At 44.8% G+C, this 26,277-nt stretch overlaps 1 protein-coding gene across 1 annotated transcript; it reads right to left on the bottom strand.

Moving 5' to 3' along the window:
• Positions 1–42: 42 nt before the first annotated feature.
• On the bottom strand, positions 43–26,007 carry LOC311125141 (centrosomal protein of 170 kDa protein B-like; the record flags this gene model as incomplete). The annotated part of the gene is made up of 15 exons (XM_084199203.1): positions 25,982–26,007; positions 24,690–24,827; positions 17,482–17,571; positions 16,026–16,106; positions 15,414–15,500; positions 15,164–15,314; positions 7,540–7,653; positions 6,102–6,599; positions 5,017–6,011; positions 4,531–4,680; positions 3,888–4,005; positions 2,082–3,797; positions 863–1,088; positions 571–706; positions 43–180 (listed from the first exon to the last, which is right to left on the bottom strand). Coding segments are annotated over exons 2-15 (4,605 nt in total), but the record flags the coding sequence as incomplete, so codon positions are not given.
• Positions 26,008–26,277: the final 270 nt, after the last annotated feature.

Consider the following 26,277-nt stretch of genomic DNA (forward strand, 5'->3'; position numbering starts at 1 on the left):
AAATGGCTTGAAGTGGTATGATGAACAATAGTATGGTCTAACCGCTTCCTGGTCCCATCCTCTGTGCTTAGAGTTGTGTTCCTGGTCATTCATCATGGTCTGGTCGGGGTCCCTGGCTGCAGCGGATCCAGGAGGAACTCTATGGTAGTTCACACCAGCCTCTGGGATGGGATGGACCAACTGCAATACAACAGGAGCCAGACAGTCTCAACAGTTAAGGATGGTTCTCATATGTGCCAATCATAAGGTAGCTGATATGGAAACAGGGAAGAAACAGCAATCAAGATGAATTCATGGATACAACCCAATTAATGACAGTGGAATTCATGTTTTGCATTGGCCACAGATGTGAGAGCAACCAATTGATAAATCTGCACCTGAGAAGGCTGGGCAGCCTGAAGAAATGTCTGTGCTGTCTGACAGCATGGAGAGAATGAAAACTCTTGGTCAATATGTTGTGTATGTCTTCTCCAGCCATTGTAACAGGAATCAGTGAAGACAGGTGAGGATATAGTGCATTGTGTGCTAAAGAAAATATCAGTGTGTGACTGGGCATTGTGGTTAACATACCACCTCCCTGGCGGTGATGGTAGAGACAGGTGTGTTGGCCTCCACTGCAGAAGAGCTCTGAGGATCAGCATCACCAGTCACATCATGGATCTCCCTGGCAAGGATGGCCAGATCTTTAGCCAGGTCCTGACTCAGTCTAGAACGGGAGAACAGACCAACATAGGGATGGATACCTCAGGCAATCCACCAAGAGTGTAAAACTCAAGAACCACTTCAATTACTGTGCAGATAATTAAAGCACTTAGCAATAGCATGAACTGGCTAATGCTGTGTCCTTGCCATCTCAATTCACCTTGCTATCTCAGCACTGTGGGAGGACCAGTTCTGGTAGGCGTCTCCCTCGTGACTCTCCTGGTCAGAGTCTCGTGAGCGGGGTTTGGGGCGTGGGGGGATGAGAGGCTGGGAGCGGGAGGCTGAGGGGGTGTGTGAGCGTTTGTGTTTAGGGGTGCTCTGGTTAGAGTCAAACTCCTCCTCGGAGGTGGAGGTGCAGTCAGAGCCTTTCTGTCGTCGTCTAGAGCCTTGGAGCCATGAATTGGTTTGAAGGGTGTGTTAGAAGGTTAGGAGGATGAGGAGAAGGAAGGCAGGTAAAAACAGAGACACACCATGAAAGGAAACCATAGAAAAACTACAAACCCCACATATCCCAAAACACCTAAATATACCCCATAGACCCATATAGAAGGGTTTTGTAGAAGTGCTCATTCAGATGGTAAATGTACTGATGCAAGATCTAAGACTTTCTTTATATCCTATTCATTAGGATTTTCTTTGATTCAAAAACATTCACAACCAGAGATGAGCACTCAACCCAACAGTAATGGCTACTGTCACAAAGTCATGTTGTTGAAGACCATAGTCATATAGTAGTCACAACGTAGAGAGAAATGTAGTTAAGTATAGTTAAACCACAGATTATCACTCAAAGGATAGAGTACGGTATTCCGCATCTGACCCACAATATTCTCACAACATTGTTCTAGACAGTTATGTTATCATGATTGAAGATTACATAATGATTATGAGAACATTGTGCAGATGGTATCCACCTTCACCACAGGTATTCTAGTAGAATTTACTGAAGGGATTATATTTCAATTGCAAATAGCAATACAGCATTAGTGTAGTTAGTGGAGGCACTTCAAGTCAAAGGTCAGGGAGCTTTAAACCATGGCTGATGAAACCAAATCTCCAGAAGAATACAACCAAGGCTTGCACCTTCATAACTTGTTAGTTGAACTAATGATCTCAAACTCACTCAGAACCAATTCATCTAGATAATTAATAGGACTTGTCTCCTTTACGCAGACCTAAATTCTGATTCCTCCAATCCAGAAGACGTCATTTTCATCTTTCATTATATTTCTGTAATATTACAGGAACGGCTGAGACATATTTAAACAGTTTTACCTTTCAGGTTCTTACACCTGTAATAAATTATAACTAAGACAGTACTACATCACATTACATATTAAAAGGCAAAGGGGACACTGATATGCGTGTCTGTTACTCACTGGCTGTGCTGCTGGTGTATTTGGCACTGCTGGAGCGGACGCGGGTGATGAGCTTGCCTGCTCCAGAGGCCCTGCCTAGCGCAGGCTTAGTGCTGGGCCCAGCCACGGAGGCCTTACGGCCAGAGCCGCTGTTGGACTCTGTGCTGCGGTTGGAGAAGCCTGTCCTGGGTGCAGAGGACTCTGCATCACTGGGAGTGGTGAAGGAGCTAGTCCTCTTCCGGGGCAGAGCCAGCATGTCCAGCCTGGAGAGCTGCTTCTTACTGTCCTGGGAGGCCTTGGTGGTCCCACTGGCTTCCTGTGAGTTCTGGGAGATTCTGTCCGTCTCTGTGCCCTCGTTGTCGGACGCCTCGCCCAGGCGAGCCCGGCGAAGCATTGAAGCTCTTGTGGGCCGTGGGGCAGACATGCTGTTGGAGCGGCTTAGGGCCTGGGTCACTTTGGAGGACTTAGTGAAATCCTCTTTCTGCAGGGGGACGGTGTACTTCTTGCATGCAGCGGGCCGGGAGCCCTCCTGGTCTGAGGAGATGGTTTCAGGCCAGTAGGGTAAGCTGAAGCTCTGGGGGTCATCACTCAGGTCCATGGAGACATGTTTTCCTGCACAGCGTCTCATCCCCAGCCTCCGGTCTTGTTCAGGCTTCCTGCTGATGTCCACTCCCTGGGACCGCCGCTTCTCTGACAGGCGATCGAGGGCTGACTGCTGGCGACTGGACTCCTGGGTGAAGGAGCTGGCAGAGGACCTCTCCCTCTGAAGGCCACTAGTGATAAAGGGCTTCTTGGATCCGGTCTTGGGGGCAGTCTGGTTGCTGTGCTGGCTGGCAGTGCTGGCTGAGTCCATGTCAGACTCCCCAGACAGAGAGTAATCTATGGGGCGAGGAGCAACATCAGGTGGCTGGGCCTGGAGCTTGGCCTCCAGGGCAGCCAGAGTGTCCTCGGTCCCTTTGAGGTAGGAGTGGGTGTCCTGGCTGCAGACACCCTGGAACGCCTCAGCAGGGTCAGGGTCACTCAGAGCAGGCTGGCTGGAGATGTGAGGGAGTCTGGTGACCTGGGCAGCATCACTTGGCTGGTCCTTAGTGAAGCTCTCCTGCCTGACCAGAGACACTGAGATCTCCTTGGGCTGAGGGCTGACTCTGCCCTGGTAGTCCAGCTTGGGAGCTGATGAGTTGAGCTTGATCGTCTTCTGTAAGTCTTGTCCACCCTGTTGTTTGGTCAGGGTGGCTGTGGAGAACTGTGGTGTCTTGGGAGGAGGTGGTTTTCTCTCAGTCTTAGGTGTATTGGGTCTGGATCCCTGCTCCTGTTTAGACACAGTCTCCTTAGAGCCGATGTAGAATGATGTAGACTTGGCTGGGAGTGTGGGCCTCTCCTCTTCTCTGCTCTGAGATGAACTCTTGTCTGTCGTCTCTGGTGTGGGTGTCTTCCTCTGCTCCACGATGGAGCCGTCGTCTGACTTACTGGCATCACTCAGGCTGTCTGGGTCAAGGTCGTGCTGTACAGACAGGTTGTTGAGGTCCTCCTGTGGTCCGGGGACTCTGGAGCTCCTCTCTTTGATATCATAGGTAAAGTAAGTGTCCTGATGGATAAGAATGCTGGGAGTTGGAGTCTCATTCTTCTCCATCGACGGTGCCTGAGGCAGAATCCGCTGTGTTCTGGAACTCTGGCCTTCCGATTCCACATTGTTGATGTTCCGACTGAGCGTCGCCTGATGGACGGTTCTCCCACCAACTGAATGGAAACAGGCAGATGCATTTTTAATCAAGTTGATAATCAGGACTATAACTCATTATCATTTCAAATTCCCATCAGGTGTCTTACCTCCTCCTGACAGGTCCATCTGTGAGGGGATGTTGAAGAGGCCTGAGGCAGGGCCAGAGTCTGTGTAGCTGTCTGCCAGGCTGGCCCAGCGAGACACCCACTTAGAGCCACCAGGTACCTGCAGGGAGGATCACACTAGTTATTCACATGTCTCGACAGTAGTCAAACACAATCAGGCTTAAAATATAAGGAAAAATAACACAATCACGTTCCAGAAATTATATTTGATGATTGAAAAATCTATTTGGCGAATAAACACATTTACAGCTTGGGATGTTGGGATAGTTTTTATATCTGAAAATTACATTTTATGACAGCAGAAATCCAACATCCCTACCGCCACACCCATTCCACTCCTTAGATAGAAACCAAGGACACCACCAGAGAACCAGTTGGACACACCCAAACCCAGTCGGAAGTAAAGAACTACAACACCAACATCCCCAGAAACAACTAAAGATCTAAGAGGGAGATGAGAACCATGGAGAATCATGAAAGACCAGAACATGCAGAATTGTGCTTCCAGGGCAGAAAGCTTATTGAACCAGCAGACTGATTGATTTATCAATCGATTAAATTGACTGATTGTTGATTGGTTAGCTGTGGGAATGTGTCACCACACTGAGCCCGGCTGGGGGTTTACCTGCACCAGATTCTGTCCCTGCCCTGGAGCTGGCCTCAGATCCACCGAGCTACTCTCTCTACACTCCTCCCTGTCCTGATACTCAACAGGCTTATATGCTGCTGCTGCAGTCTGGCTGGGCTGCTCTGGCCCCTCAACAACACCAAACACCTGTCAGGAACAAAGCATGATGTGTGAGTGTGAATGCTGTCTCTACAGGGCTGGAGGCTGCCACATCCACTGGCTCTCCTGTGTGACACTCATGTTGGCTTGTGTTAGATAGCATCGCTGTCCAATACTTGACAAGGCAGGTTATCTCATGGTGAAGCACATGGAATGACAAGGTGTGATATTAAACAAACTTGGAGAGATAAGACGGCTACAGGGAATGACAGATGACTACAGAGAATGACAGACGACTACAGAGAATGACAGACGACTACAGAGAATGACAGACGACTACAGAGAATGACTGACTACTACAGAGAGTAAGGCGAAGAGACTTGCCAGTTCTATCTTGCTGCGTGCCTCCTCCACCTCTTTATCCTGGACCTCCGTCTCGATGGTGTAGGTGCCTGCTTCACTCAAGGTATCATCCTCCTCATTCCCCAGGCCTCCAGGCTGCGTGGGGCTTGGGGCCTCCAGGCCGCGTGGGGCCTCCATGGGGTGTGGGGCCTCCATGGGGCGTGGGGCCTCCATGGGGCGTGGGGCCTCCATGGGGCGTGGGGCCTCCATGGGGCGTGGGGCCTCCATGGGGCGTGGGGCCTCCATGGGGCGTGGGGCCTTGGGCATCAGAGGGGCTTTTAGGGGCACAGACTGGTGGACAGGGGAGGAGGTCTGAGTCAGGTATGGAACAGGGGGCTGAGGGGGGCTTGGTGGGGTCTGGTGGGAATGGGGGGCTGCTGCCACTACTGTTGGTGAAGGGCTGGTGGTAGGAGACACAGGTGAAGTATTCCTCTCCCAGGTTGTGTTGATGCTAGGCCTAGACTCCTGTCTGGACTCCCTCAGCAACTCAGCCGTGAAGTCCTGGGCCAGCTTGGACCTGCGGCCCACACTTCTAAAGGGCCTGAGAGGGATGGAGCGGGAGGAGAAGCCGTTACTGATCCGATCCTCCATCTTCTCCCTCCTCAGGGAGCCGGCCCTCTGCGGGCCTCCAGAACCTGCACCCTTCAAGGGAATGGTGTACTGCTGGGTGGGGGTGCTGGGGCCGCACCTTTTCTCCAGCTTGTTCCTGATGCCTGGGCTGTCAAGCTGGGCTGTGTTGTTGGTGAAGGACTGTGAACGCTTCTTGCGTGGATTGTCGTCAAAGAACTCGATGACGAAGGCCTGCTGGGGGTCTGCTTTGTCCTGGCTCTGAGAAGGGGAGTGAGACTCTGGAGGGGAGCTGGACAGAGGCTCCTCTGAGTCAGGGTGGGTGAAGGGTCTCGGTGGGGCCAGCTGGGGTGGTAGAGACATGTGAAGGCCCATCGGTGGCTTTAATTGGATAGCCTCATAATGGTGGCCTGATTATAAAAACAGAAACACGTTAGCTCTCAGACAGCAACAGAGGATAGTGACAGTGGATTCAGTGTATAAATGGTCAGAGTGTTTACCTGTAGAAGCCTCGTTGTAGATGGGCAGCTCACTCTTTGTGCTGAACATGTCCTCCGTCCGAGACCTCCTCCTCATCATTCTCACGTCGCTTTGGACCAGCCAATCAGCCACCTTGCTCTCCGTTGACATCACCTCAGTGGGCGCTGTCAATGCCTCCTTACCCGGGAGCTTGTGTTGCTGGCGGAAGGAAAACTTGGTCACATGGTCCTTGACCTTGATCTTGCCCGGTGTGCATTCGTCAAACTCGATGGTGAAGGAGGCGTGGCTCTGCACCACAGGAGGTGTGGGGGTGGAGGTGGGTGCTGGGGGGAGAACAGGGACAGGGCCAGCAGGGGGGTCAGTGTCCTTAGTGGGAACCTCATGGAGCTCCCGCTGCTGGAACTGATTGGTGGGAATCTCAAAGTAGCTTAGCTCCCTGTGGTGTGAGTAGTTTGTCTTGGCCTGGCTGTCTGACAGGGAGCCGTTGACCTCATGTCTGGAGCCCTCTTTAGTATTCTCTGTGGGGGCAGACACAGTGGGAAGACAGTAGGTCTATATAGATCAATACTATATAGGCCAATACTGTAAACTGCAGGCACAAAGGACATGCAGTATGTGAGGTGGGTAAGGGAAAGAATCATAGACACTACTCTAATGAAATATTACCGGGGAGAACCAACAACTGTGACATACTACACCAGTCAAGGAAAACAGAGAAAAAAAAAATCTGTCTCTGCCAAGTATTTTCTCTAAAGCTGAAGCCACAAATAACAACATTGCTCAGTCTAGCTGCTGGAGCTAACAAACAAATACATCAGCCAATCAGTGGGTGCCAGGCCAGATGGACGTGGAAAAATGTCACTGTGGGAGCTTGGAGTCCCAAAGGAGAGTGGCTGAGAGGTAATCTGTTCCAGCGAGGCTAACAGTCACGCTCCCTCCTCTACCCTGTCCCCTGGGTTTACAGGGTAATCCATCACGAGGCGCTGCCCACTGGCCTGACATGGTCCTGGACTGGCTTGGCTCAGTGTGACACTGGCAGCTCCCTGTCACCAGTGGGAACTACAGAGCTTACACAGAGCTAAACACCATTCATCTCTTAGTACACTGCATCCAACACTGATGTGGTGCCGTAACAAAGTGTTATGTTTGCCACTCTAATCAAATACAAGGGCTGTAACCTTTATGAGCCAGCACAGCTAATAACAATACTGTAGTCCCCTGTAGCTCAGTTGGTAGAGCATGGCGCTTGCAACGCCAGGGTTGAGGGTTCGTTTCCCACGGGGGGCCAGTATGAAAATGTATGCAGTCACTAACTGTAAGTCACTCTGGATAAGAGTGTCTGCTAAAATGACTAAAAAAATACTAAAATGCCAGGCCTCTTTCAAAGTGGCACACTCACTCATACATATCCTGATCAACAAATGAATTGATCGAGTAATAGTAATGTTTGTTCCAGACCTGCAGGGTCCTCGTCTGGCCGCTGTCCTTCACTGTGTTCAGCATCATCCTCCCCCCACCACGACGGCTGTCCATACAGAGGAGTAGGCCTGGACACCGGAGCCTCGCTGGCCACTAACAGAAACACACACATGGACAGAGAGAGAACAAGATCAGAGAACAGAGAAGAATCAGCTCAGTGTTTCCTCTGGAAAGCTTTGTAGCAGTGGGGGGAAAAGGTCACTGAGGTGAGTTGGGGGGGGGGCTGAGAAGCTCAGTTCTAGTGGCTTTTTAAAAAGGACATCATCCTCCAAAATGAATGAAAATAAAAGTATGCTGACACCATTTAAAACAATTTTCACCTCCAGAAATGAGCCCAATAACACATTGGTAAAATTATATATTTTAAATTATTTTAACATATTGGGCCATGTATATAACCTATGCAGGGTCCATATTATCAGGTAGGCTATGCCTGTAGCCCAACTGATGCAGCAAAGTGCAAATAAATAGGCTGAAGCATGGGGTTACCTATCAGCATTTATCCTATTTGGCTAATCATTAGCCAGATCCCAAATGTGATCTTTTAACTAGTTATTATCCTATTGATGAAATTTATGTCCCAAAAAACGTGCATAAACACTGAATATAATGTAGGCCTACCTGTTAGGGTAACACGCCCCCTACCTGTACTTCTCACAGAAACCACTTCATGTCACCATTTTCCCCCCAACACTTTCCCTGGTTGCCACTACTCTTGCTCAACTAAAGATATCTGTCTTATCACCATTTTTTAAGTCACTACCCCACCCAAAAATGTTTTAGGTAGGGTGGCGTTGTACCCCAAGCTACCCTACAATTGACCAGTGTTACATTTAGCCCCACTCTCCCCTTTGCGCTCACTGCAAATTGCAGAGTGGTAACATGCTTAACCATGCAGCTGCTAAAAACTCAGGGTTTAAAATGGTGCAGTTCGCGCATACTGTATTTAGGAGTTGAGAAATAAATAAAGTAGGAAGAGAAAGCTGGGATCCCCCTCTTTTAACAAAGGCCATTAAAACGGCTGTTTTCGCGATTGCAAGAATTGTTGTGCATTGGACTGCTTGTCAGAATGCATTGTTTCCCTCCCTATGGCACTCATAACTTGAATGCGCCACGAGAGGAATCATTATCTTGCATTGAACACACAACAACAAGCCGACTAGGTAAGTACAGTGGGGAGAACAAGTATTTGAAACACTGCCGATTTTGCAGGTTTCCTACTTACAAAGCATGTAGCGGTCTGTAATTTTTATCATAGGTACACTTCAACTGTGAGAGACGGAATCCAGAAAATCACATTGTATGATTTTTAAGTTATTAATTTGCATTTTATTGCATGACATAAGTATTTGATCACCTACCAACCAGTAAGAATTCCGGCTCTCACAGTCCTGTTAGTTTTTCTTTAAGAAGCCCTCCTGTTCTCCACTCATTACCTGTATTAACTGTTTGAACTCGTTACCTGTATAAAAGACACCTGCCCACACACTCAATCGAACAGACTCCAACCTCTGCACAATGGCCAAGACCAGAGAGCTGTGTAAGGACATCAGGGATAAAATTGTAGACCTGCACAAGGCTGGGATGGGCTACAGGACAATAGGCAAGCAGCTTGGTGAGAAGGCAACAACTGTTGCCGCAATTATTAGAAAATGGAAGAAGTTCAAGATGACGGTCAATCACCCTCGGTCTGGGGCTCTATGCAAGATCGCACCTCGTGGGGCATCAATGATCATGAGGAAGGTGAGGGATCAGCCCAGAACTACACGGCAGGACCTGGTCAATGACCTGAAGAGAGCTGGGACCAGTCTCAAAGAAAACCATTAGTAACACACTACGCCGTCATGGATTAAAATCCTGCAGCGCACGCAAGGTCCCCCTGCTCAAGCCAGCGCATGTCCAGGCCCGTCTGAAGTTTGCCAATGACCATCTGGATGATCCAGAGGAGGAATGGGAGAAGGTCATGTGGTCTGATGAGACAAAAATAGAGCTTTTTGGTCTAAACTCCACTCGCCGTGTTTGGAGGAAGAAGAAGGATGAGTACAACCCCAAGAACACCATCCCAACCGTGAAGCATGGAGGTGGAAACATCATTCTTTGGGGATGCTTTTCTGCAAAGGGGACAGGACGACTGCACCGTATTTAGGGGAGGATGGATGGGGCCATGTATCGCGAGATCTTAGCCAACAACCTCCTTCCCTCAGTAAGAGCATTGAAGATGGGTCGTGGCTGGGTCTTCCAGCATGACAACGACCCGAAACACACAGCCAGGGCAACAAGGAGTGGCTCCGTAAGAAGCATCTCAAGGTCCTGGAGTGGCCTAGCCAGTCTCCAGACCTGAACCCAATTGAAAATCTTTGGAGGGAGCTGAAAGTCCGTATTGCCCAGCGACAGTCCCGAAATCTGAAGGATCTGGAGAAGGTCTGTATGGAGGAGTGGGCCAAAATCCCTGCTGCAGTGTGTGCAAACCTGGTCAAGACCTACAGGAAACGTATGATCTCTGTAATTGCAAACAAAGGTTTCTGTACCAAATATTAAGTTCTGCTTTTCTGATGTATCAAATACTTATGTCATGCAATAAAATGCAAATGAATTACTTAAAAATCAATGTTTTAGATTCCGTCTCTCACAGTTGAAGTGTACCTATGATAAAAATTAGACCTCTACATGCTTTGTAAGTAGGAAAACCTGCAAAATCGGCAGTGTATCAAATACTTGTTCTCCCCACTGTATATAAACTATTCTACAATGGGGTTGTCTGATTTTTCTACTCTTTTTGTTTGTAGAGGAAAAGGAAATGTGTACTGTTCTAGCATCTTCAAAGTGCGCCTCAGCAGAGATATTTTTTCATGTTCCACAGCAAAATGAGTGCAGCGGAAACACTGGTCTCCACTCTACTACTTGAGGTGGACTCTGCATTTAAAGTTCATCATTCCTGATGCATGCTGACATAGAAAACTTTATTGGCTCTGTGGCAATGCAGTAGGCCTTCTATAGACGGTACACAAGCTATTTTAGGTGTGTCATCCATCCTGTGTAACTAGAAATGAAGCATTGGGTAAACCAAATGGAATTAGTGACGTGCCCTTCTGTTCCTCCCCCTCTCGCTCTCTCTCTCTGTTGATGTCTTATTGTGTGTCCTGGGCAACAGCACTTTGGAGTTGTAGTACTTTGGTTTATTTAGGCCAGTGTGAGAGAGCCCCAATGGAGCTGTTTAGTTTTCAACCAGACACCAGGCATGTGGATAATCTGATTTATGCCATATAGGCTAGCATACCGAGCTGGCCAGCCAGCTGTTAAACGTCATCACAGCAATGAAGGTGACAGGAAATCTGTCCTAGTGCCCTTACTGCTCAGATGGATAAATACATATTAATATGGATCAATCATGATTATGTATGTATGTATGTATGTATGTATGTATGTATGTATGTATGTATGTATGCATGTATGTACAGTGCTGTGAAAAAGTATTGCCCCCTTTCTGATTTTCTATATTTTTGATACTGAATGTTATCAGATCTTCAACTAAAACATAATATTAGATAAAGGGAACCTGAGTTTACAAACCTGAGTTTACAAATAACAAAAAAAATCTACATATTTTATTTATTTAATTAACAAAGTTTGGCGACACCCAATTCCCCTGTGTAAAAAAGCTGCAATGACTGCAACCAAATTATTCCTGTAGTTGATTAATCTGTCACATCCCTGTGGAGGAATTTTGACCCACTCTTGCATGCAGAACTGCTTTAACTAAGCGACATTTGTCGGTTTTCAAGCATGAACTGCTCGTTTCAAGTCCTGCCACAACATCTCAATTGGGATTAGGTCTGGACTTTGACTAGGCCATTCCAAAACTTCAAATTTGTTGCTTTTTAGCCATTTTCATGTAGATTTGATTGTGTGTTTTGGATCATTGTCTTGCTGCATGACCCAGCTGCGCTTCAGCTTCAGCTAACAGACGGATAGCCTGACATTCTCCTGTAGAATTCTCTGATACAGAGGATAATTCATGGTTCCTTCTATTAAGGCAAGTCATCCAGGTCCTGAGGCAGCAAAGCATCCCCAAACCATCACACTACTACCACCATGCTTGACCATTTGAGGTTCTTATTGTGGAATGCAGTGTTTGGTTTTCGCCAGACATAATGGGACCCATCTCGTCCAACACATTGACTCATGTATGCATTCAGCCTTCCGCCCTCAGAACAGCCTCAATTCGTCAGGGTATGGACTCTACAAGGTGTCGAAAGCATTCCACAGGGATGCTGGCCCATGTTGACTCCAATGCAGCCTACAGTTGTGTCAAGACCATTCTTGATACACACAGGTAACTGTTGAGCATGAAAAACCCAGCAGCGTTGCAGTTCTTGACACACCGGTGTGCCTGGCACCTAACTACCATACCCTGTTCAAAAGGCACTGAAATATTTTATCTTGCCCATTCACCCTCAATGGTACACATACACAATTAATGTCTCGATTGTCTCGAGGCTTAAACATTTCAAGTGGCAATAAGGGATAATAGCGTTCACCTGGATTGACCTGGTCAGTCTGTCATGGAAAGAGCAGGTTTTCCTAATGCTTTATACACTCAGTGTACTGTAGATGGAAGGTTATAGCAGTTTGTCTCAATGTTCTGCTCTGGAGAGATGAGTCACTGTAAACTCTGCAGGCCAGTGTTGTTGTTGTCCTCCCTTTATTGAAGATTAGGATTAGCAGTGTCCAGTCTCATTCTCCTCCCAGGAGGATTGTGTATTGTGTATCAGGTGACCACATTTATAACAGAAGGCCCCTCTCCCTGCTTGGTCTAGGGCCTGGGAATAGCTGATTCAGTGTTTCTGCTACACTCATTTTGGTACATAAAAAATATTTCTGCTGAGGCGCACTTTGAAGATGCTAGAACAGTACACATGTACTTTTCCTCTGCAAACAAAATGAGTAATGAACAAAAAAACTACTATACTATGGGGATGTCTGATTTATCTACTTACCTAGTAGGCTTGTTGCTGTGTGTTCTACACGAGATAAATATTCCTCTTGTGGCGCATTCAAGTTATGAGTGCCATAGGGAGGGAAACATGCATTCTGACAAGCAGTCAGACAAGCAGTCAATGCACAACAATTCTTGCAATCGCGAAAACAGCAGCTTTAATGGCCTTTGTTAAAAAGAGGGGGATCCCAGCTTTCCATTCCTACTTTATTTATTTCTCAACTCCTAAATATGCACGAACTGCACCATTTTAAACCCAGAGTTTTTAGCAGCAGTATGGTTAAGCATGTTACTGCTCTGCAATTTGCAGTGAGTGCATAGGGGCGAGTGGGGATAAATGTAATACCAATTGTAGGGTAGCTTGGAGTACAACGCCACTCTACCCCAAAAAATTTTGGGGGGGGAGTTACTTAAACTGTGATGAGGCAATATTTTTGGTTGCGCAAAAGTAGTGGCAACTAGGGAAGTGTTGGGGGAAAAATTGTGACAAAGTGGTTTCTGTGAGAAGTACAGGTAGGGGGCGTGTTACCCCAAGTTACCCTAACAGGTAGGCCTACATTATATTCACTGTGTTTAAGCAAGTTTTGTGGGACATAACATTTATCAATAGGATAATAACTACAATAGTTAAAAGATCACATTTGGGATCTGGCTAATGATTAGCCAAATAGGATAAATGCTGATAGGTAACCCCATGCTTCAGCCTATTTATTTGCACTTTGCTGCATCAGTTGGGCTACAGGCATAGCCTACCTGATAATGTGGACCATGCATAGGCTATTTACATGGCCTAATATGTAAAAATAGAAATTCACTAATTTTACTATGTGTTATTGGGCTCATTTCTGGAGGTGGAAATTATATTTTAGATGGTGTCAGCATACTTTTATTTTCATTCATTTTGGACTAGAATGTTATTTTAAAAAGTCACCAAAACTGAGCTTCTCAGTCCATCTAAATACTATTTGTATTAATATTTTTAATGACTGTTATACACCCACACCATTCTGTTGTTGGGGTATGCACACACACCATTCCAACACAGAAAAGCTGCTTTTTAACATAATTAGGGAAACAATTTTACTCATATTGTTATTCATTATAGGTCATATTTCAAAAAAATCTGGAAACAGTGGACAGTTACTGTAATGTCTATGGTGGAAACAGTGAGTAGCCCTAGGTCCTGTCAGGTTAGACTACAGTCACACCCAGGCCTACTGTCCACTCAGAGAGCCAGCAGACTGCTTTACAGACAGGCAGCAGCAGGAGGTCAGGCTCCACAGTCCACACCTTGCAAGGCTGCAGGAAAAACAGACACATATCCTGCTCACAGCCTCAATGTCTGAACAGGGTGGGGACCCTGACACTGTGCTGTCACTGTGGTCACCTCACCAGTCCAGCTGCTTCAGAAGGAAATAAGGAATCAGTCAGTAGCTACATAAGGAATCAGTCAGTAGCTACATTAACCCATCACATACAGGCAGAGTGGGAGAGGAGGAGGCTGAACGTAAACCTCTAAACTAAGTGTTAATGGCTGGAGGTCTGTAGTGTCATAACCTTGTGACTGTCAGTAGTTAAAGCCACTAGTGATGGTCCACCCCTGCATTCCCCTGCCGAGTACACCCCTCGGTGCTTTAGGAACCTAACTGCACTGTAAACCATATAAAATCCCAAAAGATGTAGCCCAAAAGCAGAGCTGAGGACAGAGGGACACCTGTAAGTACTGTGACTGTACGGTGAGTGAGACAGCAAATCCACAATCCCCCTAACAGCAGTGCCCGCTTGGCACGAAAAACACAGCCGCACGCACGCACGCACGCACCTTTCTAATCCTTCTAGTGCACGTGCTAGCACCACCAGGAGTAAATAATAATAATAATAAATAAATTGGTCATTTAGCAGACGCTCTTATCCAGAGCGACTTACAGGAGCAATTAGGGTTAAGTGCCTTGCTCAAGGGCACATCGACAGATTTTTCACCTAGTCGGTTCGGGGATTAGAACCAGCAACCTTTCGGTTACTGGCACAACGCTCTTAACCACTAAGCTACCTGCCTCCCTGGGGTCAGCCCCAGTCCAGAGGCATGGCAGACAGACATAAGACTTTATCTGTCCCAGCTCAACATGCTCAGCAGGCAAGCCCAATATAATTTCACTCACCCTGCCAACTGGAGTTCCACACTAGTAATGCTGCTCGTCTGACCCTACTGGATTGAACCTTTGACCCGATCCCCTCACAAGGTAGCTTGATCGCACACTAGGGGTGCGCTTAACAAGGAGAGCTGTGTACATCTTAACAGATCCTCTAACAGTTTGTGGTATAAAAGGCTTCTTCTTCTTCTTCCTCATGTAAATAAGATATTGAAACCGACATCAGCAGCTATCTTTTACCTAAGGCATAACAGACTGGTATTTACTGGTACTGTTTGTGACAAGACAAACAGTTAAGTTAATCAATTGTATTTGCTATAATTTTTGACCTTGCAGAGAAAATGCCTAGGCCTGGTCTATAATATAGGATAGCACCTATACTGTGGGCGCTAGAAGAAAAGGACAACAAGAGGTGGACTGGGGCAGACTTGAAGTTGCGAGTTAAACAGGGTTTTACCTGCTGCGAGGGCAGCTTTATGCTCGGCTTTCTCCTGTTTGAAGCAGGATGAGTCTCTGGTCTTCTCCTTAGCATGCTGCCTCTCCTTCTCTCTCTTCCTGGCCTCCAGGGTCTCCACACTCATCTGCAGCTGGCTGGTGTACTTCTCATGCTAATAAACACAAGAGGAAAGTAGGATATGAAGAAGCCCCTACCTGACAATCACTCATATTCATAGATGATATGTACATGTGTGGAAGTTCGCACTTACTTTGAGAGCCTCCTCTGGCACCTTGTGTTGACTCCTCTCCAGGATGTACACATGACAATGTGGAAGCAGAGCTAAGGAAGGCATATTCTGACAGGAGCCATTGGGTTAGAATAAATAATACATGTCACTGACACTTGCTATCTTGTCTAATTATTAGCCTATGCATTCCTTGAAGCTCTAACTTTCTGACAACTCTGAGACATGTGACATGTCTAAATGTCTACCTTTAAGCAGCTTTTCTCCCTGTTATCTAAACTAAATTTCACTATTCATGTTTTTCAGCTCAGAGGTTCACGGGTCCAAAAGATTTTCAGTCCGGAGTTGAACATAATCTAAAACCCCTGACTCAAACCACAAGGAATTAATATGCTGGGAGAGTTTGGTGCACAAACCACAGAGGAAGAAGAAAATGAATGTTTTAAATTGCTTTCTAACAGCTATTGTAGACAAAACTTTATGAAATCCAATTGTTTGTAAGAAATAATTACAACAGAGCACTCAGAGGTTAAAAAGTATGCATCCTTTTGATCCAATCAAGAAAATCCCTAATCAATGAAGAATCAATAAAACACTAAGAAAATTACAAAATCATTATCAGATAAACAAAAGGATATCATATCCAAAGCGGATGACATCAGAGAGCTTCAGGGTGATGTAAGTCTCGTCTGGGATTCTCAGATCATTCACAAAAGTCTGGGGAGAAAATAAATAAAGTTAGTTTTTTTGTGTGTTTACATTGAAAGCTTCAGAAAAATCTACACACAGGAATTATGTTTTCACAACAATCCTGATTAGTTTAATTCCATTGGACTAATAACAGACACTGATGATAAATGAGTTAGTTCCAGGTCATTTCCTTGCACACACAGCCTCTGGGGTTTGCCAAAGCTAAGATGCTTTGCAGTTGGCTGTTTTCCCAGTGAAAGTTAAGCTATCCTACCTGTACGTTAATGCATTAATGAGATTATGCAGTTATGTAAATGGCCATCTATGTTGAAGGAGAGAGCGAGACACCAGAAGAAAAGAGAGAGAGCAAGAGAGACACCAGACGAAAAGAGAGAGAGCAAGAGAGACACCAGAAGAAAAGAAATAATAATAATAAAATAATAATATGCCATTTAGCAGACGCTTTTATCCAAAGCGACTTACAGTCATGTGTGCATACATTTTTGTGTATGGATGGTCCCGGGGATCGAACCCACTACCAGAAGAAGAGAGAGCGAGAGAGACACACCAGAAGAAGAGAGAGCAAGAGAGAGACACCAGAAGAAAAGAGAGAGAGAGAGAGAGAGAGAGAGACCAGAAGAAAAGAAAGAGAGGGACACCAGAAGAAGAGAGAGCGAGAGAGAGACACCAGAAGAAGAGAGAGAGACCAGAAGGAGAGAGAGAGAGAGAGACCAGAAGGAGAGAGAGAGAGACCAGAAGGAGAGAGAGAGACACCAGAAGAAGAGAGAGAGACACCAGAAGAAGAGAGAGCGAGAGAGAGAGAGACCAGAAGAAGAGAGAGCGAGAGAGAGAGAGACCAGAAGAAATGAGAGAGAGAGAGACCAGAAGAAATGAGAGAGAGAGACACCAGAAGAAAAGAGAGAGAGACACCAGAAGAAGAGAGCGAGAGAGGGACACCAGAAGAAGAGAGCGAGAGGGACACCAGAAGAAGAGAGCGCGAGAGAGAGAGAGACCAGAAGAAGAGAGAGAGAGAGAGAGAGAGAGAGAGACACCAGAAGAAAAGAGAGAGAGAGACACCAGAAGAAAAGAGAGAGAGAGACCAGAAGGAGAGAGAGAGACCAGAAGAAGAGAGAGCGAGAGAGAGACACCAGAAGAAGAGAGAGTGAGAGAGAGACACCAGAAGAAGAGAGAGCGAGAGAGAGACCAGAAGAAAAGGCCCAGGACAGCAGAAAATGCAGTGCTCATTGCTGCTCTAACAACCATCTCTGGCACAGAGAGGGCTCTTTTGTGCTTGGGCCTGGGGGACTGGTAGTGGGCCTCTGGACCCTCCAGGGAGGGCTGTGGCTGGCTGGATCCTTTATTTAACTTGTATGCAGGGGACAAGGAGGGTACATGGACTCACCCCGTTCAGGCTGCCCAGGTCCTTCACCATATGCTCGTCTGTGGCTGGGCTGTAGTTGACGACAGCATGCTGCTTGTCCACACTGCGCGACTGTAAAACAAGACAGAGAACATACCTGAGCATCACATACTGATGGGCTAACAAACCTCAGACTGGATACTGTCATAAGCAGTGCAACAAAATATCTGCAATTAAGGCTACATGCATGTACAGTAGATACACAGTGTGCTCATAGTCGAACGGATAGGCCTTTGAGTTTGCTTACATTCCTGCAAATAATCACTATTAACCTGGTGCTTATAGTACCCACTGGTTGAAATCAAATCACATTTTATTTGTCACATGCGCCGAATACAACATGTGTAGACCTTACGGTGAAATGCTTACTTACAAGCCCAACAATGCAGTTTTAAGAAAGTATTTACTAACTAAAAAAATATAAATATATATAGCGAAAGTTTGGACACCTACTCATTCCAGGGTTTTTCTTTATTTTTACTATTTTCTACATTGTACAATAATAGTGAAGATAATGAAACTATGAAATTACACATATGGAATCATGTAGTAACCCAAAAAGTGTTAAACAAATCAAAATATATTTTATACTTGAGATTCTTCAAAGTAGCCACCCTTTGCCTTGATTACAGTTTTCTACACTCTTGGCATTCTCTCAACCAGTTTCACCTGGAATGCTTTTCCAACAGTCTTGAAGGAGTTCCCATATATGCTGAGCACTTGTTGGCTGCTTTTCCTTCACTCTGCGGTCCAACTCATCCCAAACCATCTCAATTGGGTTGAGGTCGGGGGATTGTGGAGGCCAGGTCATCTGATGCAGCACTCAATCACTCTCCTTCTTGGTCAAATAGCCCTTACACAGCCTGAAGGTGTGTTGGATCATTGTCCTGCTGAAAAACAAAATGATTGTCCCACTAAGCCAAAACCAGATGGGATGGCGTATCATTGCAGAATGCTGTGGTAGCCATGCTGGTAAGTGTGCCTTGAATTCTAAATAAATCACAGACAGTGTCAACAGCAAAGCACCCCCACACCATAACACCTCCTCCTCCATGCTTCATGGTCCTCATGAGAGCCAGTTTCATCATAGCGTTTGATGGGTTTTGCAACTGCACCTAAATAAACTTTTAAAGTTCTTCAAATTTTCTGGATTGACTGACCTTCATGTCTTAAAGTAATGATGGACTGTCATTTCTCTTTGATTATTTGAGCTGTTCTTGCCCTAATATGGACTTGGTCTTTTACCAAATAGGGCTATCTTCTGTATACACCCCCCCTACCTTGTCACAACACAAGTGATTGGCTCAAATGCATTAAGAAGGAAAGAAATTCGACCAATTAACTTTTAACAAGGCACACCTGTTAATTGAAATGCATTCCAGGTGACTACCTCATTAATCTGGTTGAGAGAATGCCAATAGTGTGCAAAGCTGTCATCAAGGCAAAGGGTGGCTATTTTGAAGAATCTCAAATACAAAACATATTTTGATTTGTTTAACACTTTGTTGGTCCTCTGTAGCTCAGCTGGTAGAGCACGGCGCTTGTAACGCCAAGGTAGTGGGTTCGATCCCCGGGACCACCCATACACAAAAATGTATGCACGCATGACTAAGTCGCTTTGGATAAAAGCGTCTGCTAAATGGCATATTATTATTATTATTACAAGATTCCATATGTGTTATTTCATAGTTTTGATGTCTTCACTATTATTCTATAATGTAAAAAATAGTAAAAATAAAGAAAAGCCCTGGAATGAGTAGGTGTGTCCAAATTTTTGACTGGTACTGTATGTATGCATGTATGTACAGTGAGGGAAAAATGTATTTGATCCCCTGCTGATTATGTAAGTTTGCCCACTGACAAAGAAATTATCAGTCTATAATTTTAATGCTAGGTTTATTTGAACAGTGAGAGACAGAATAACAACAACAAAACCAGAAAAACGCATGTCAAAAATGTTATAAATTGATTTGCATTTTAATGAGGGAAATAAGTATTTGACCCTCGCAATCAGAAATATTTCTGGCTCCCAGGTGTCTTTTATACAGGTAACGAGCTGAGATTAGGAGAACACTCTTAAAGGGAGTGCTCCTAATCTCAGTTTGTTACCTGTATAAAAAGACACCTGTCCACAGAAGCAATCAATCAATCAGATTCCAAACTCTCCACCATGGCCAAGTCCAAAGAGCTCTCCAAGGATGTCAGGGACAAGATTGTAGACCTACACAAGGCTGGAATGGGCTACAAGACCATCGCCAAGCAGCTTGGTGAGAATGGAAGAAACACAAAAGTACTGTCAATCTCCCTCGGCCTGGGGCTCCATGCAAGATCTCACCTCGTGGAGGTGCAATGATCATGAGAACGGTGAGGAATCAGCCCAGAACTACACAGGAGGATCTTGTCAATGATCTCAAGGCAGCTGGGACCATAGTCACCAAGAAAACAATTGGTAACACACTACGCCGTGAAGTACTGCAATCCTGCAGCGCCCGCAAGGTCCCCCTGCTCAAGAAAGCACATATACAGGCCCGTCTGAAGTTTGCCAATGAACATCTGAATGATTCAGAGGAGAACTGGGTGAAAGTGTTGTGGTCAGATGAGACCAAAATGGAGCTCTTTGGCATCAACTCAACTCGCCGTGTTTGGAGGAGGAGGAATGCTGCCTATGACCCCAAGAACACCATCCCCACCGTCAAACATGGAGGTGGAAACATTATGCTTTGGGTGTGTTTTTCTGCTAAGGGGACTGGACAACTTCACCGCATCAAAGGGACGATGGACGGGGCCATGTACCGTCAAATCTTGGGTGAGAACCTCCTTCCCTCAGCCAGGGCATTGACAATGGGTCGTGGATGGGTATTCCAGCATGACAATGACCCAAAACACACGGCCAAGGCAACAAAGGAGTGGCTCAAGAAGAAGCACATTAAGGTCCTGGAGTGGCCTAGCCAGTCTCCAGACCTTAATCCCATAGAAAATCTGTGGAGGGAGCTGAAGGTTTGAGTTGCCAAACGTCAGCCTCGAAACCTTAATGACTTGGAGAAGATCTGCAAAGAGGAGTGGGACAAAACCACTCCTGAGATGTGTGCAAACCTGGTGGCCAACTACAAGAAACATCTGACCTCTGTGATTGTCAACAAGGGTTTTGCCACCAAGTACTAAGTCATGTTTTGCAGAGGGGTAAAATACTAATTTCCCTCATTAAAATGCAAATCAATTCATAACATGCGTTTTCTGGATTTGTATTTTGTTATTCTTTATTTTTATTATTATTAATTTTTTATTATTCTGTCTCTCACTGTTCAAATAAACCTTCCATTAAAATTATAGACTGATCATGTCTTTGTCAGTGGGCAAACGTACAAAATCAGCAGGGGATCAAATACTTTTTTCCCTCACTGTGTATATATATATACAGTGGGGAAAAAAAGTATTTAGTCAGCCACCAATTGTGCAAGTTCTCCCACTTAAAAAGATGAGAGAGGCCTGTAATTTTCATCATAGGTACACGTCAACTATGACAGACAAAATGAGGAAAAAAAATCCAGAAAATCACATTGTATGATTTTTAATGAATTTATTTGCAAATTATGGTGGAAAATAAGTATTTGGTCAATAACAAAAGTTTCTCAATACTTTGTTATATACCCTTTGTTGGCAATGACACAGGTCAAACGTTTTCTGTAAGTCTTCACAAGGTTTTCACACACTGTTGCTGGTATTTTGGCCCATTCCTCCATGCAGATCTCCTCTAGAGCAGTGATGTTTTGGGGCTGTCGCTGGGCAACACGGACTTTCAACTCCCTCCAAAGATTTTATATGGGGTTGAGATCTGGAGACTGGCTAGGCCATTCCAGGACCTTGAAATGCTTCTTACGAAGCCACTCCTTCGTTGCCCGGGCGGTGTGTTTGGGATCATTGTCATACTGAAAGACCCAGCCACGTTTCATCTTCAATGCCCTTGCTGATGGAAGGAGGTTTTCACTCAAAATCTCACCATACATGGTCCCATTCATTCTTTCCTTTACACGAATCAGTCGTCCTGGTCCCTTTGCAGAAAAACAGCCCCAAAGCATGATGTTTCCACCCCCATGCTTCACAGTAGGTATGGTGTTCTTTGGATGCAACTCAGCATTCTTTGTCCTCCAAACACGACGAGTTGAGTTTTTACCAAAAAGTTCTATTTTGGTTTCATCTGACCATATGACATTCTCCCAATCCTCTTCTGGATCATCCAAATGCACGCTAGCACGGGCCTGGACATGTACTGGCTTAAGCAGGGGGACACGTCTGGCACTGCAGGATTTAAGTCCCTGGCGGCGTAGTGTGTTACTGATGGTAGGCTTTGTTACTTTGGTCCCAGCTCTCTGCAGGTCATTCACTAGGTCCCCCCGTGTGGTTCTGGGATTTTTGCTCACCGGTCTTGTGATCATTTTGACCCCACGGGGTGAGATCTTTCGTGGAGCCCCAGATCGAGGGAGATTATCAGTGGTCTTGTATGCCTTCCATTTCCTAATAATTGCTCCCACAGTTGATTTCTTCAAACCAAGCTGCTTACCTATTGCAGATTCAGTCTTCCCAGCCTGGTGCAGGTCTACAATTTTGTTTCTGGTGTCCTTTGACAGCTCTTTGGTCTTGGCCATAGTGGAGTTTGGAGTGTGACTGTTTGAGCTTGTGGGCAGGTGTCTTTTATACTGATAACAAGTTCAAACAGGTGCCATTAATACAGGTAACGAGTGGAGGACAGAGGAGCCTCTTAAAGAAGAAGTTACAGGTCTGTGAGAGCCAGAAATCTTGCTTGTTTGTAGGTGACCAAATACTTATTTTCCACCATAATTTGCAAATAAATTCATTAAAAATCCTACAATGTGATTTTCTGGAATTTTTTTCCTCAATTTGTCTGTCATAGTTGACGTGTACCTATGATGAAAATTACAGGCCTCTCTCATCTTTTTAAGTGGGAGAACTTGCACAATTGGTGGCTGACTAAATACTTTTTTGCCCACTGTGTATATATATATATATATATATATATATATATATATATATATATATATATATATATATATATATATATATATACACACACAGTGGGGAGAACAAGTATTTGATACACTGCCGATATTGCAGGTTTTCCTACTTACAAAGCATGTAGAGGTCTGTAATTTTTATCATAGGTACACTTCAACTGTGAGAGACGGAATCTAAAACAAAAATCCAGAAAATCACATTGTATGATTTTTAAGTAATTCATTTGCATTTTATTGCGATTATTATGGTGGAAAATAAGTATTTGGTCAATAACAAAAGTTTCTCAATACTTTGTTATATACCCTTTGTTGGCAATGACACAGGTCAAACGTTTTCTGTAAGTCTTCACAAGGTTTTCACACACTGTTGCTGGTATTTTGGCCCATTCCTCCATGCAGATCTCCTCTAGAGCAGTGATGTTTTGGGGCTGTCGCTGGGCAACACGGACTTTTAACTCCCTCCAAAGATGTTCTATGGGGTTGAGATCTGGAGACTGGCTAGGCCACTCCAGGACCTTGAAATGCTTCTTACGAAGCCACTCCTTCGTTGCCCGGGCGGTGTGTTTGGGATCATTGTCATGCTGAAAGACCCAGCCACGTTTCATCTTCAATGCCCTTGCTGATGGAAGGAGGTTTTCACTCAAAATCTCACGATACATGGCCCCATTTATTATTTCCTTTACACGGATCAGTCGTCCTGGTCCCTTTGCAGAAAAACAGACCCAAAGCATGATGTTTCCACCCCCATGCTTCACAGTAGGTATGGTGTTCTTTGGATGCAACTCAGCATTCTTTGTCCTCCAAACACGACGAGTTGAGTTTTTACCAAAAAGTTCTATTTTGGTTTCATCCCAATCCTCTTATATATATATATATATATATATATATATATATATATATATATATATATATATATATATATATATATATATATATATATATATATATATACACACACACACAGCAAAAAAAGAAACGTCCCTTTTTCAGGACCCTGTCTTTCAAAGATAATTCGAACAAATCGAAATAACTTCACAGATCTTCATTGTAAAGGGTTTAAACACTGTTTCCCATGCTTGTTCAATGAACCATAAAAATAAATGAACATGCACCTGTGGAACGGTCGTTAAGACACTAACAGCTTACAGACCGTAGGCAATTAAGGTCACAGTTATGAAAACTTAGGACACTAATGCAAATAGTCCGGGTAGCCATTTGATTAATTGTTCAGCAGTCTTATGGCTTGGGGTAGAAGCTGTTAAGGAGCCTTTTGGACCTAGACTTGGTGCTCCGGTACGGTTTGCCGTGCGGTAGCAGAGAGAACAGTCTATGTCTTTGATGACTGGAGTCTTTGACAACTCCAGTCTGACACTGAACAGGCAGAGTGACCACTTCACACAACTCAAACCATCATCCCTGTCCTCAACGAGACAACAGTAAATAAGGTATTTCTGTTTTTAATTTTTAATACATTTGCAAACATTTCTAAAATCCTGTTATTGCTTTGTCATTATGGGGTATTGTGTGTAGATTGTGTTTAATCCATTTTAGAATAAGGCTGTAGCATAACAAAATGTTTAAAAAGTCAAGGGGTCTGAATACTTTCCGAATGGACCGTAAGTAAGCAACATTTCCAATGATGCCTGAAAGTGATGCCTGAATGTGGACAAGAGCAGCTTTTCAATTCTGCAAGCAGATGTGGTGGGAAGGGCATTTTGAACAAACCACAGACTGAGGAAAGTTTATAAACTATTTTCAAGGCAGCGTTCTTTTTTCCAGTGGCTTAAGAGCGAGAAGTACACAGAGAGAAATTCCCAAAGAATTCCAAACAGTAACTAGAACCAGGAAACATGGAGAAAAACAGCAGGGTGGAATGTATAAGTAAGCATTTTTCTTTAACATTGAACGGTTGCCAGAGGCAATTCTCCCAGCAGGCACTACTCTTAAAAACACCCGTAACACAAACCTCTCAAGTACACACAGATCAACTCCTACAAGAGCTCTAGTACATTAACCTAACTTGCTTTCTTTGAGTCATGACCCTATTATAGGCTACATCCTTTCACAAGAGTGTGAATGGACAGCTGATTGTCTAAGGGTCACATGACAGATTGATGTGTCTGGTGTGTAAACAGAAGGTGCTGTAGATGTCATACACACCTGCAACATGAGCTCGCACTCCTCCCGGCCTACAAAGATCATCTCTGGTGGCAACCGGTGTCTTGTGCCTGAGCTGCTGACCAGGAACCATGATGTCACACTCATCTTGGAGCCCCGACTCAGAGCCTTCTTCGCATCCTGGGAGGGGAAAGAAGACATGATATTAGACAACAACACGTAGAGCAGTAGAATATTTTTGTCACCACATTCACAGTAATTGTGATATACAATTCGCAATCCACTGAATGGGATTTTGGTGGCTGCACAACTAACTAAACAACTCTACTTTTAAGATTAGATGACCAATTGGACAACCAACAACTCAAGTATTTTCAGATCTATTTACACAACACACATTAGATAATGTGCTTTGACAGTTGAGTCCATTATTCTTAGGCATGTCAGGTTGTCATCAAGTGATCCTCATGCACACACACACCACGCCCAAACGAAAAGGCAGACAACACACAGAGATTCCTTCAATACCGGCCCGTGGAAAGGATAAGGAGGAACATGTTTATGCCCCAATTTCTTATCCACAGAGCTGAGCAAGACACTTAGCTACATATGTTGCACACACAGCGAACTACAGTCTACAAACATGATTGGATCTTAACAAGCCAGACAATGCGTTTGTTTGGGTGCCTGAACCAACTCATTACCAGTATTGATCACCTTTGCTGAACCAATCATACAGTTTGGTCAACCTCAATTTCTATTTGCTACAATAATATTACCATACCACTCAAAGACAACATTGGTTTGGAAGGAGATGCAACTAACTACATGCATAACTAGGCCTATGTTAGAATTATTTGTGATCAATGGCTTGTACTGTAGTAGTAGTAGTTAGCTAGGCTAACTAGTTGCTCTCATTCACTTTACTAGCCAATAATTCCCATATCGCTCTATGGAAAATTTATGCAAATCATCATATCTAATTAACTCACTTGTCAAAAAGCTCAGCCAGGTGAAAAGCTAAAAGAATGTCGATGATGGTAATAGAAAACGATACTACTGAAGGTTCCAATGTAACAACACTTGCAGTAACATTACCCAGCAGTTGACATGTTAATTCTTATGGTGAGACTGACCCTCCACTTTTGCTAAATTATCTTAATTCGAAAGAATTTGGAAATGACTGGTCTGCTACCGTAGCTACGTTCTGTCTGTGGCTAGCTAGTTAGCTAGCTACCTATTTTAGCTGAAGGCCAAACACCATACAGGAAATAAGAAAGGTTTTCCCGAACGACAAAAGCAGTTTTTACTACTCCCTCCCTTCACAAGCATACCTTTAATCCGGACCCTGCTTTCTTCAGAATAGTAGCCAGCGTTAACACAATAAATACAAATGTACAGTTGTATCTGTGTCCTCGTTTAGTAAAGTAGTCACAAGAGCACTGATGGCCGTCCAGGTAAATGGCGAACACACCCTCACTTCAACATTAATTTGTCAAGCCGACCAACACTGACATTCCACTTCACTTCCACCGCCGCGCACAAGGATCGAACTCTTCCAGTGACGGTACCAGTCAGTCCCACTTGTCAAATAAAATTATTTGGCACCTGCATGACCGACAATAATAAC

The sequence above is a fragment of the Coregonus lavaretus genome (assembly GCF_964263955.1).
Source record: "Coregonus lavaretus genome assembly, contig: HAP1_SCAFFOLD_3892, whole genome shotgun sequence".
Classification (NCBI taxonomy): Eukaryota; Metazoa; Chordata; class Actinopteri; order Salmoniformes; family Salmonidae; genus Coregonus; species Coregonus lavaretus.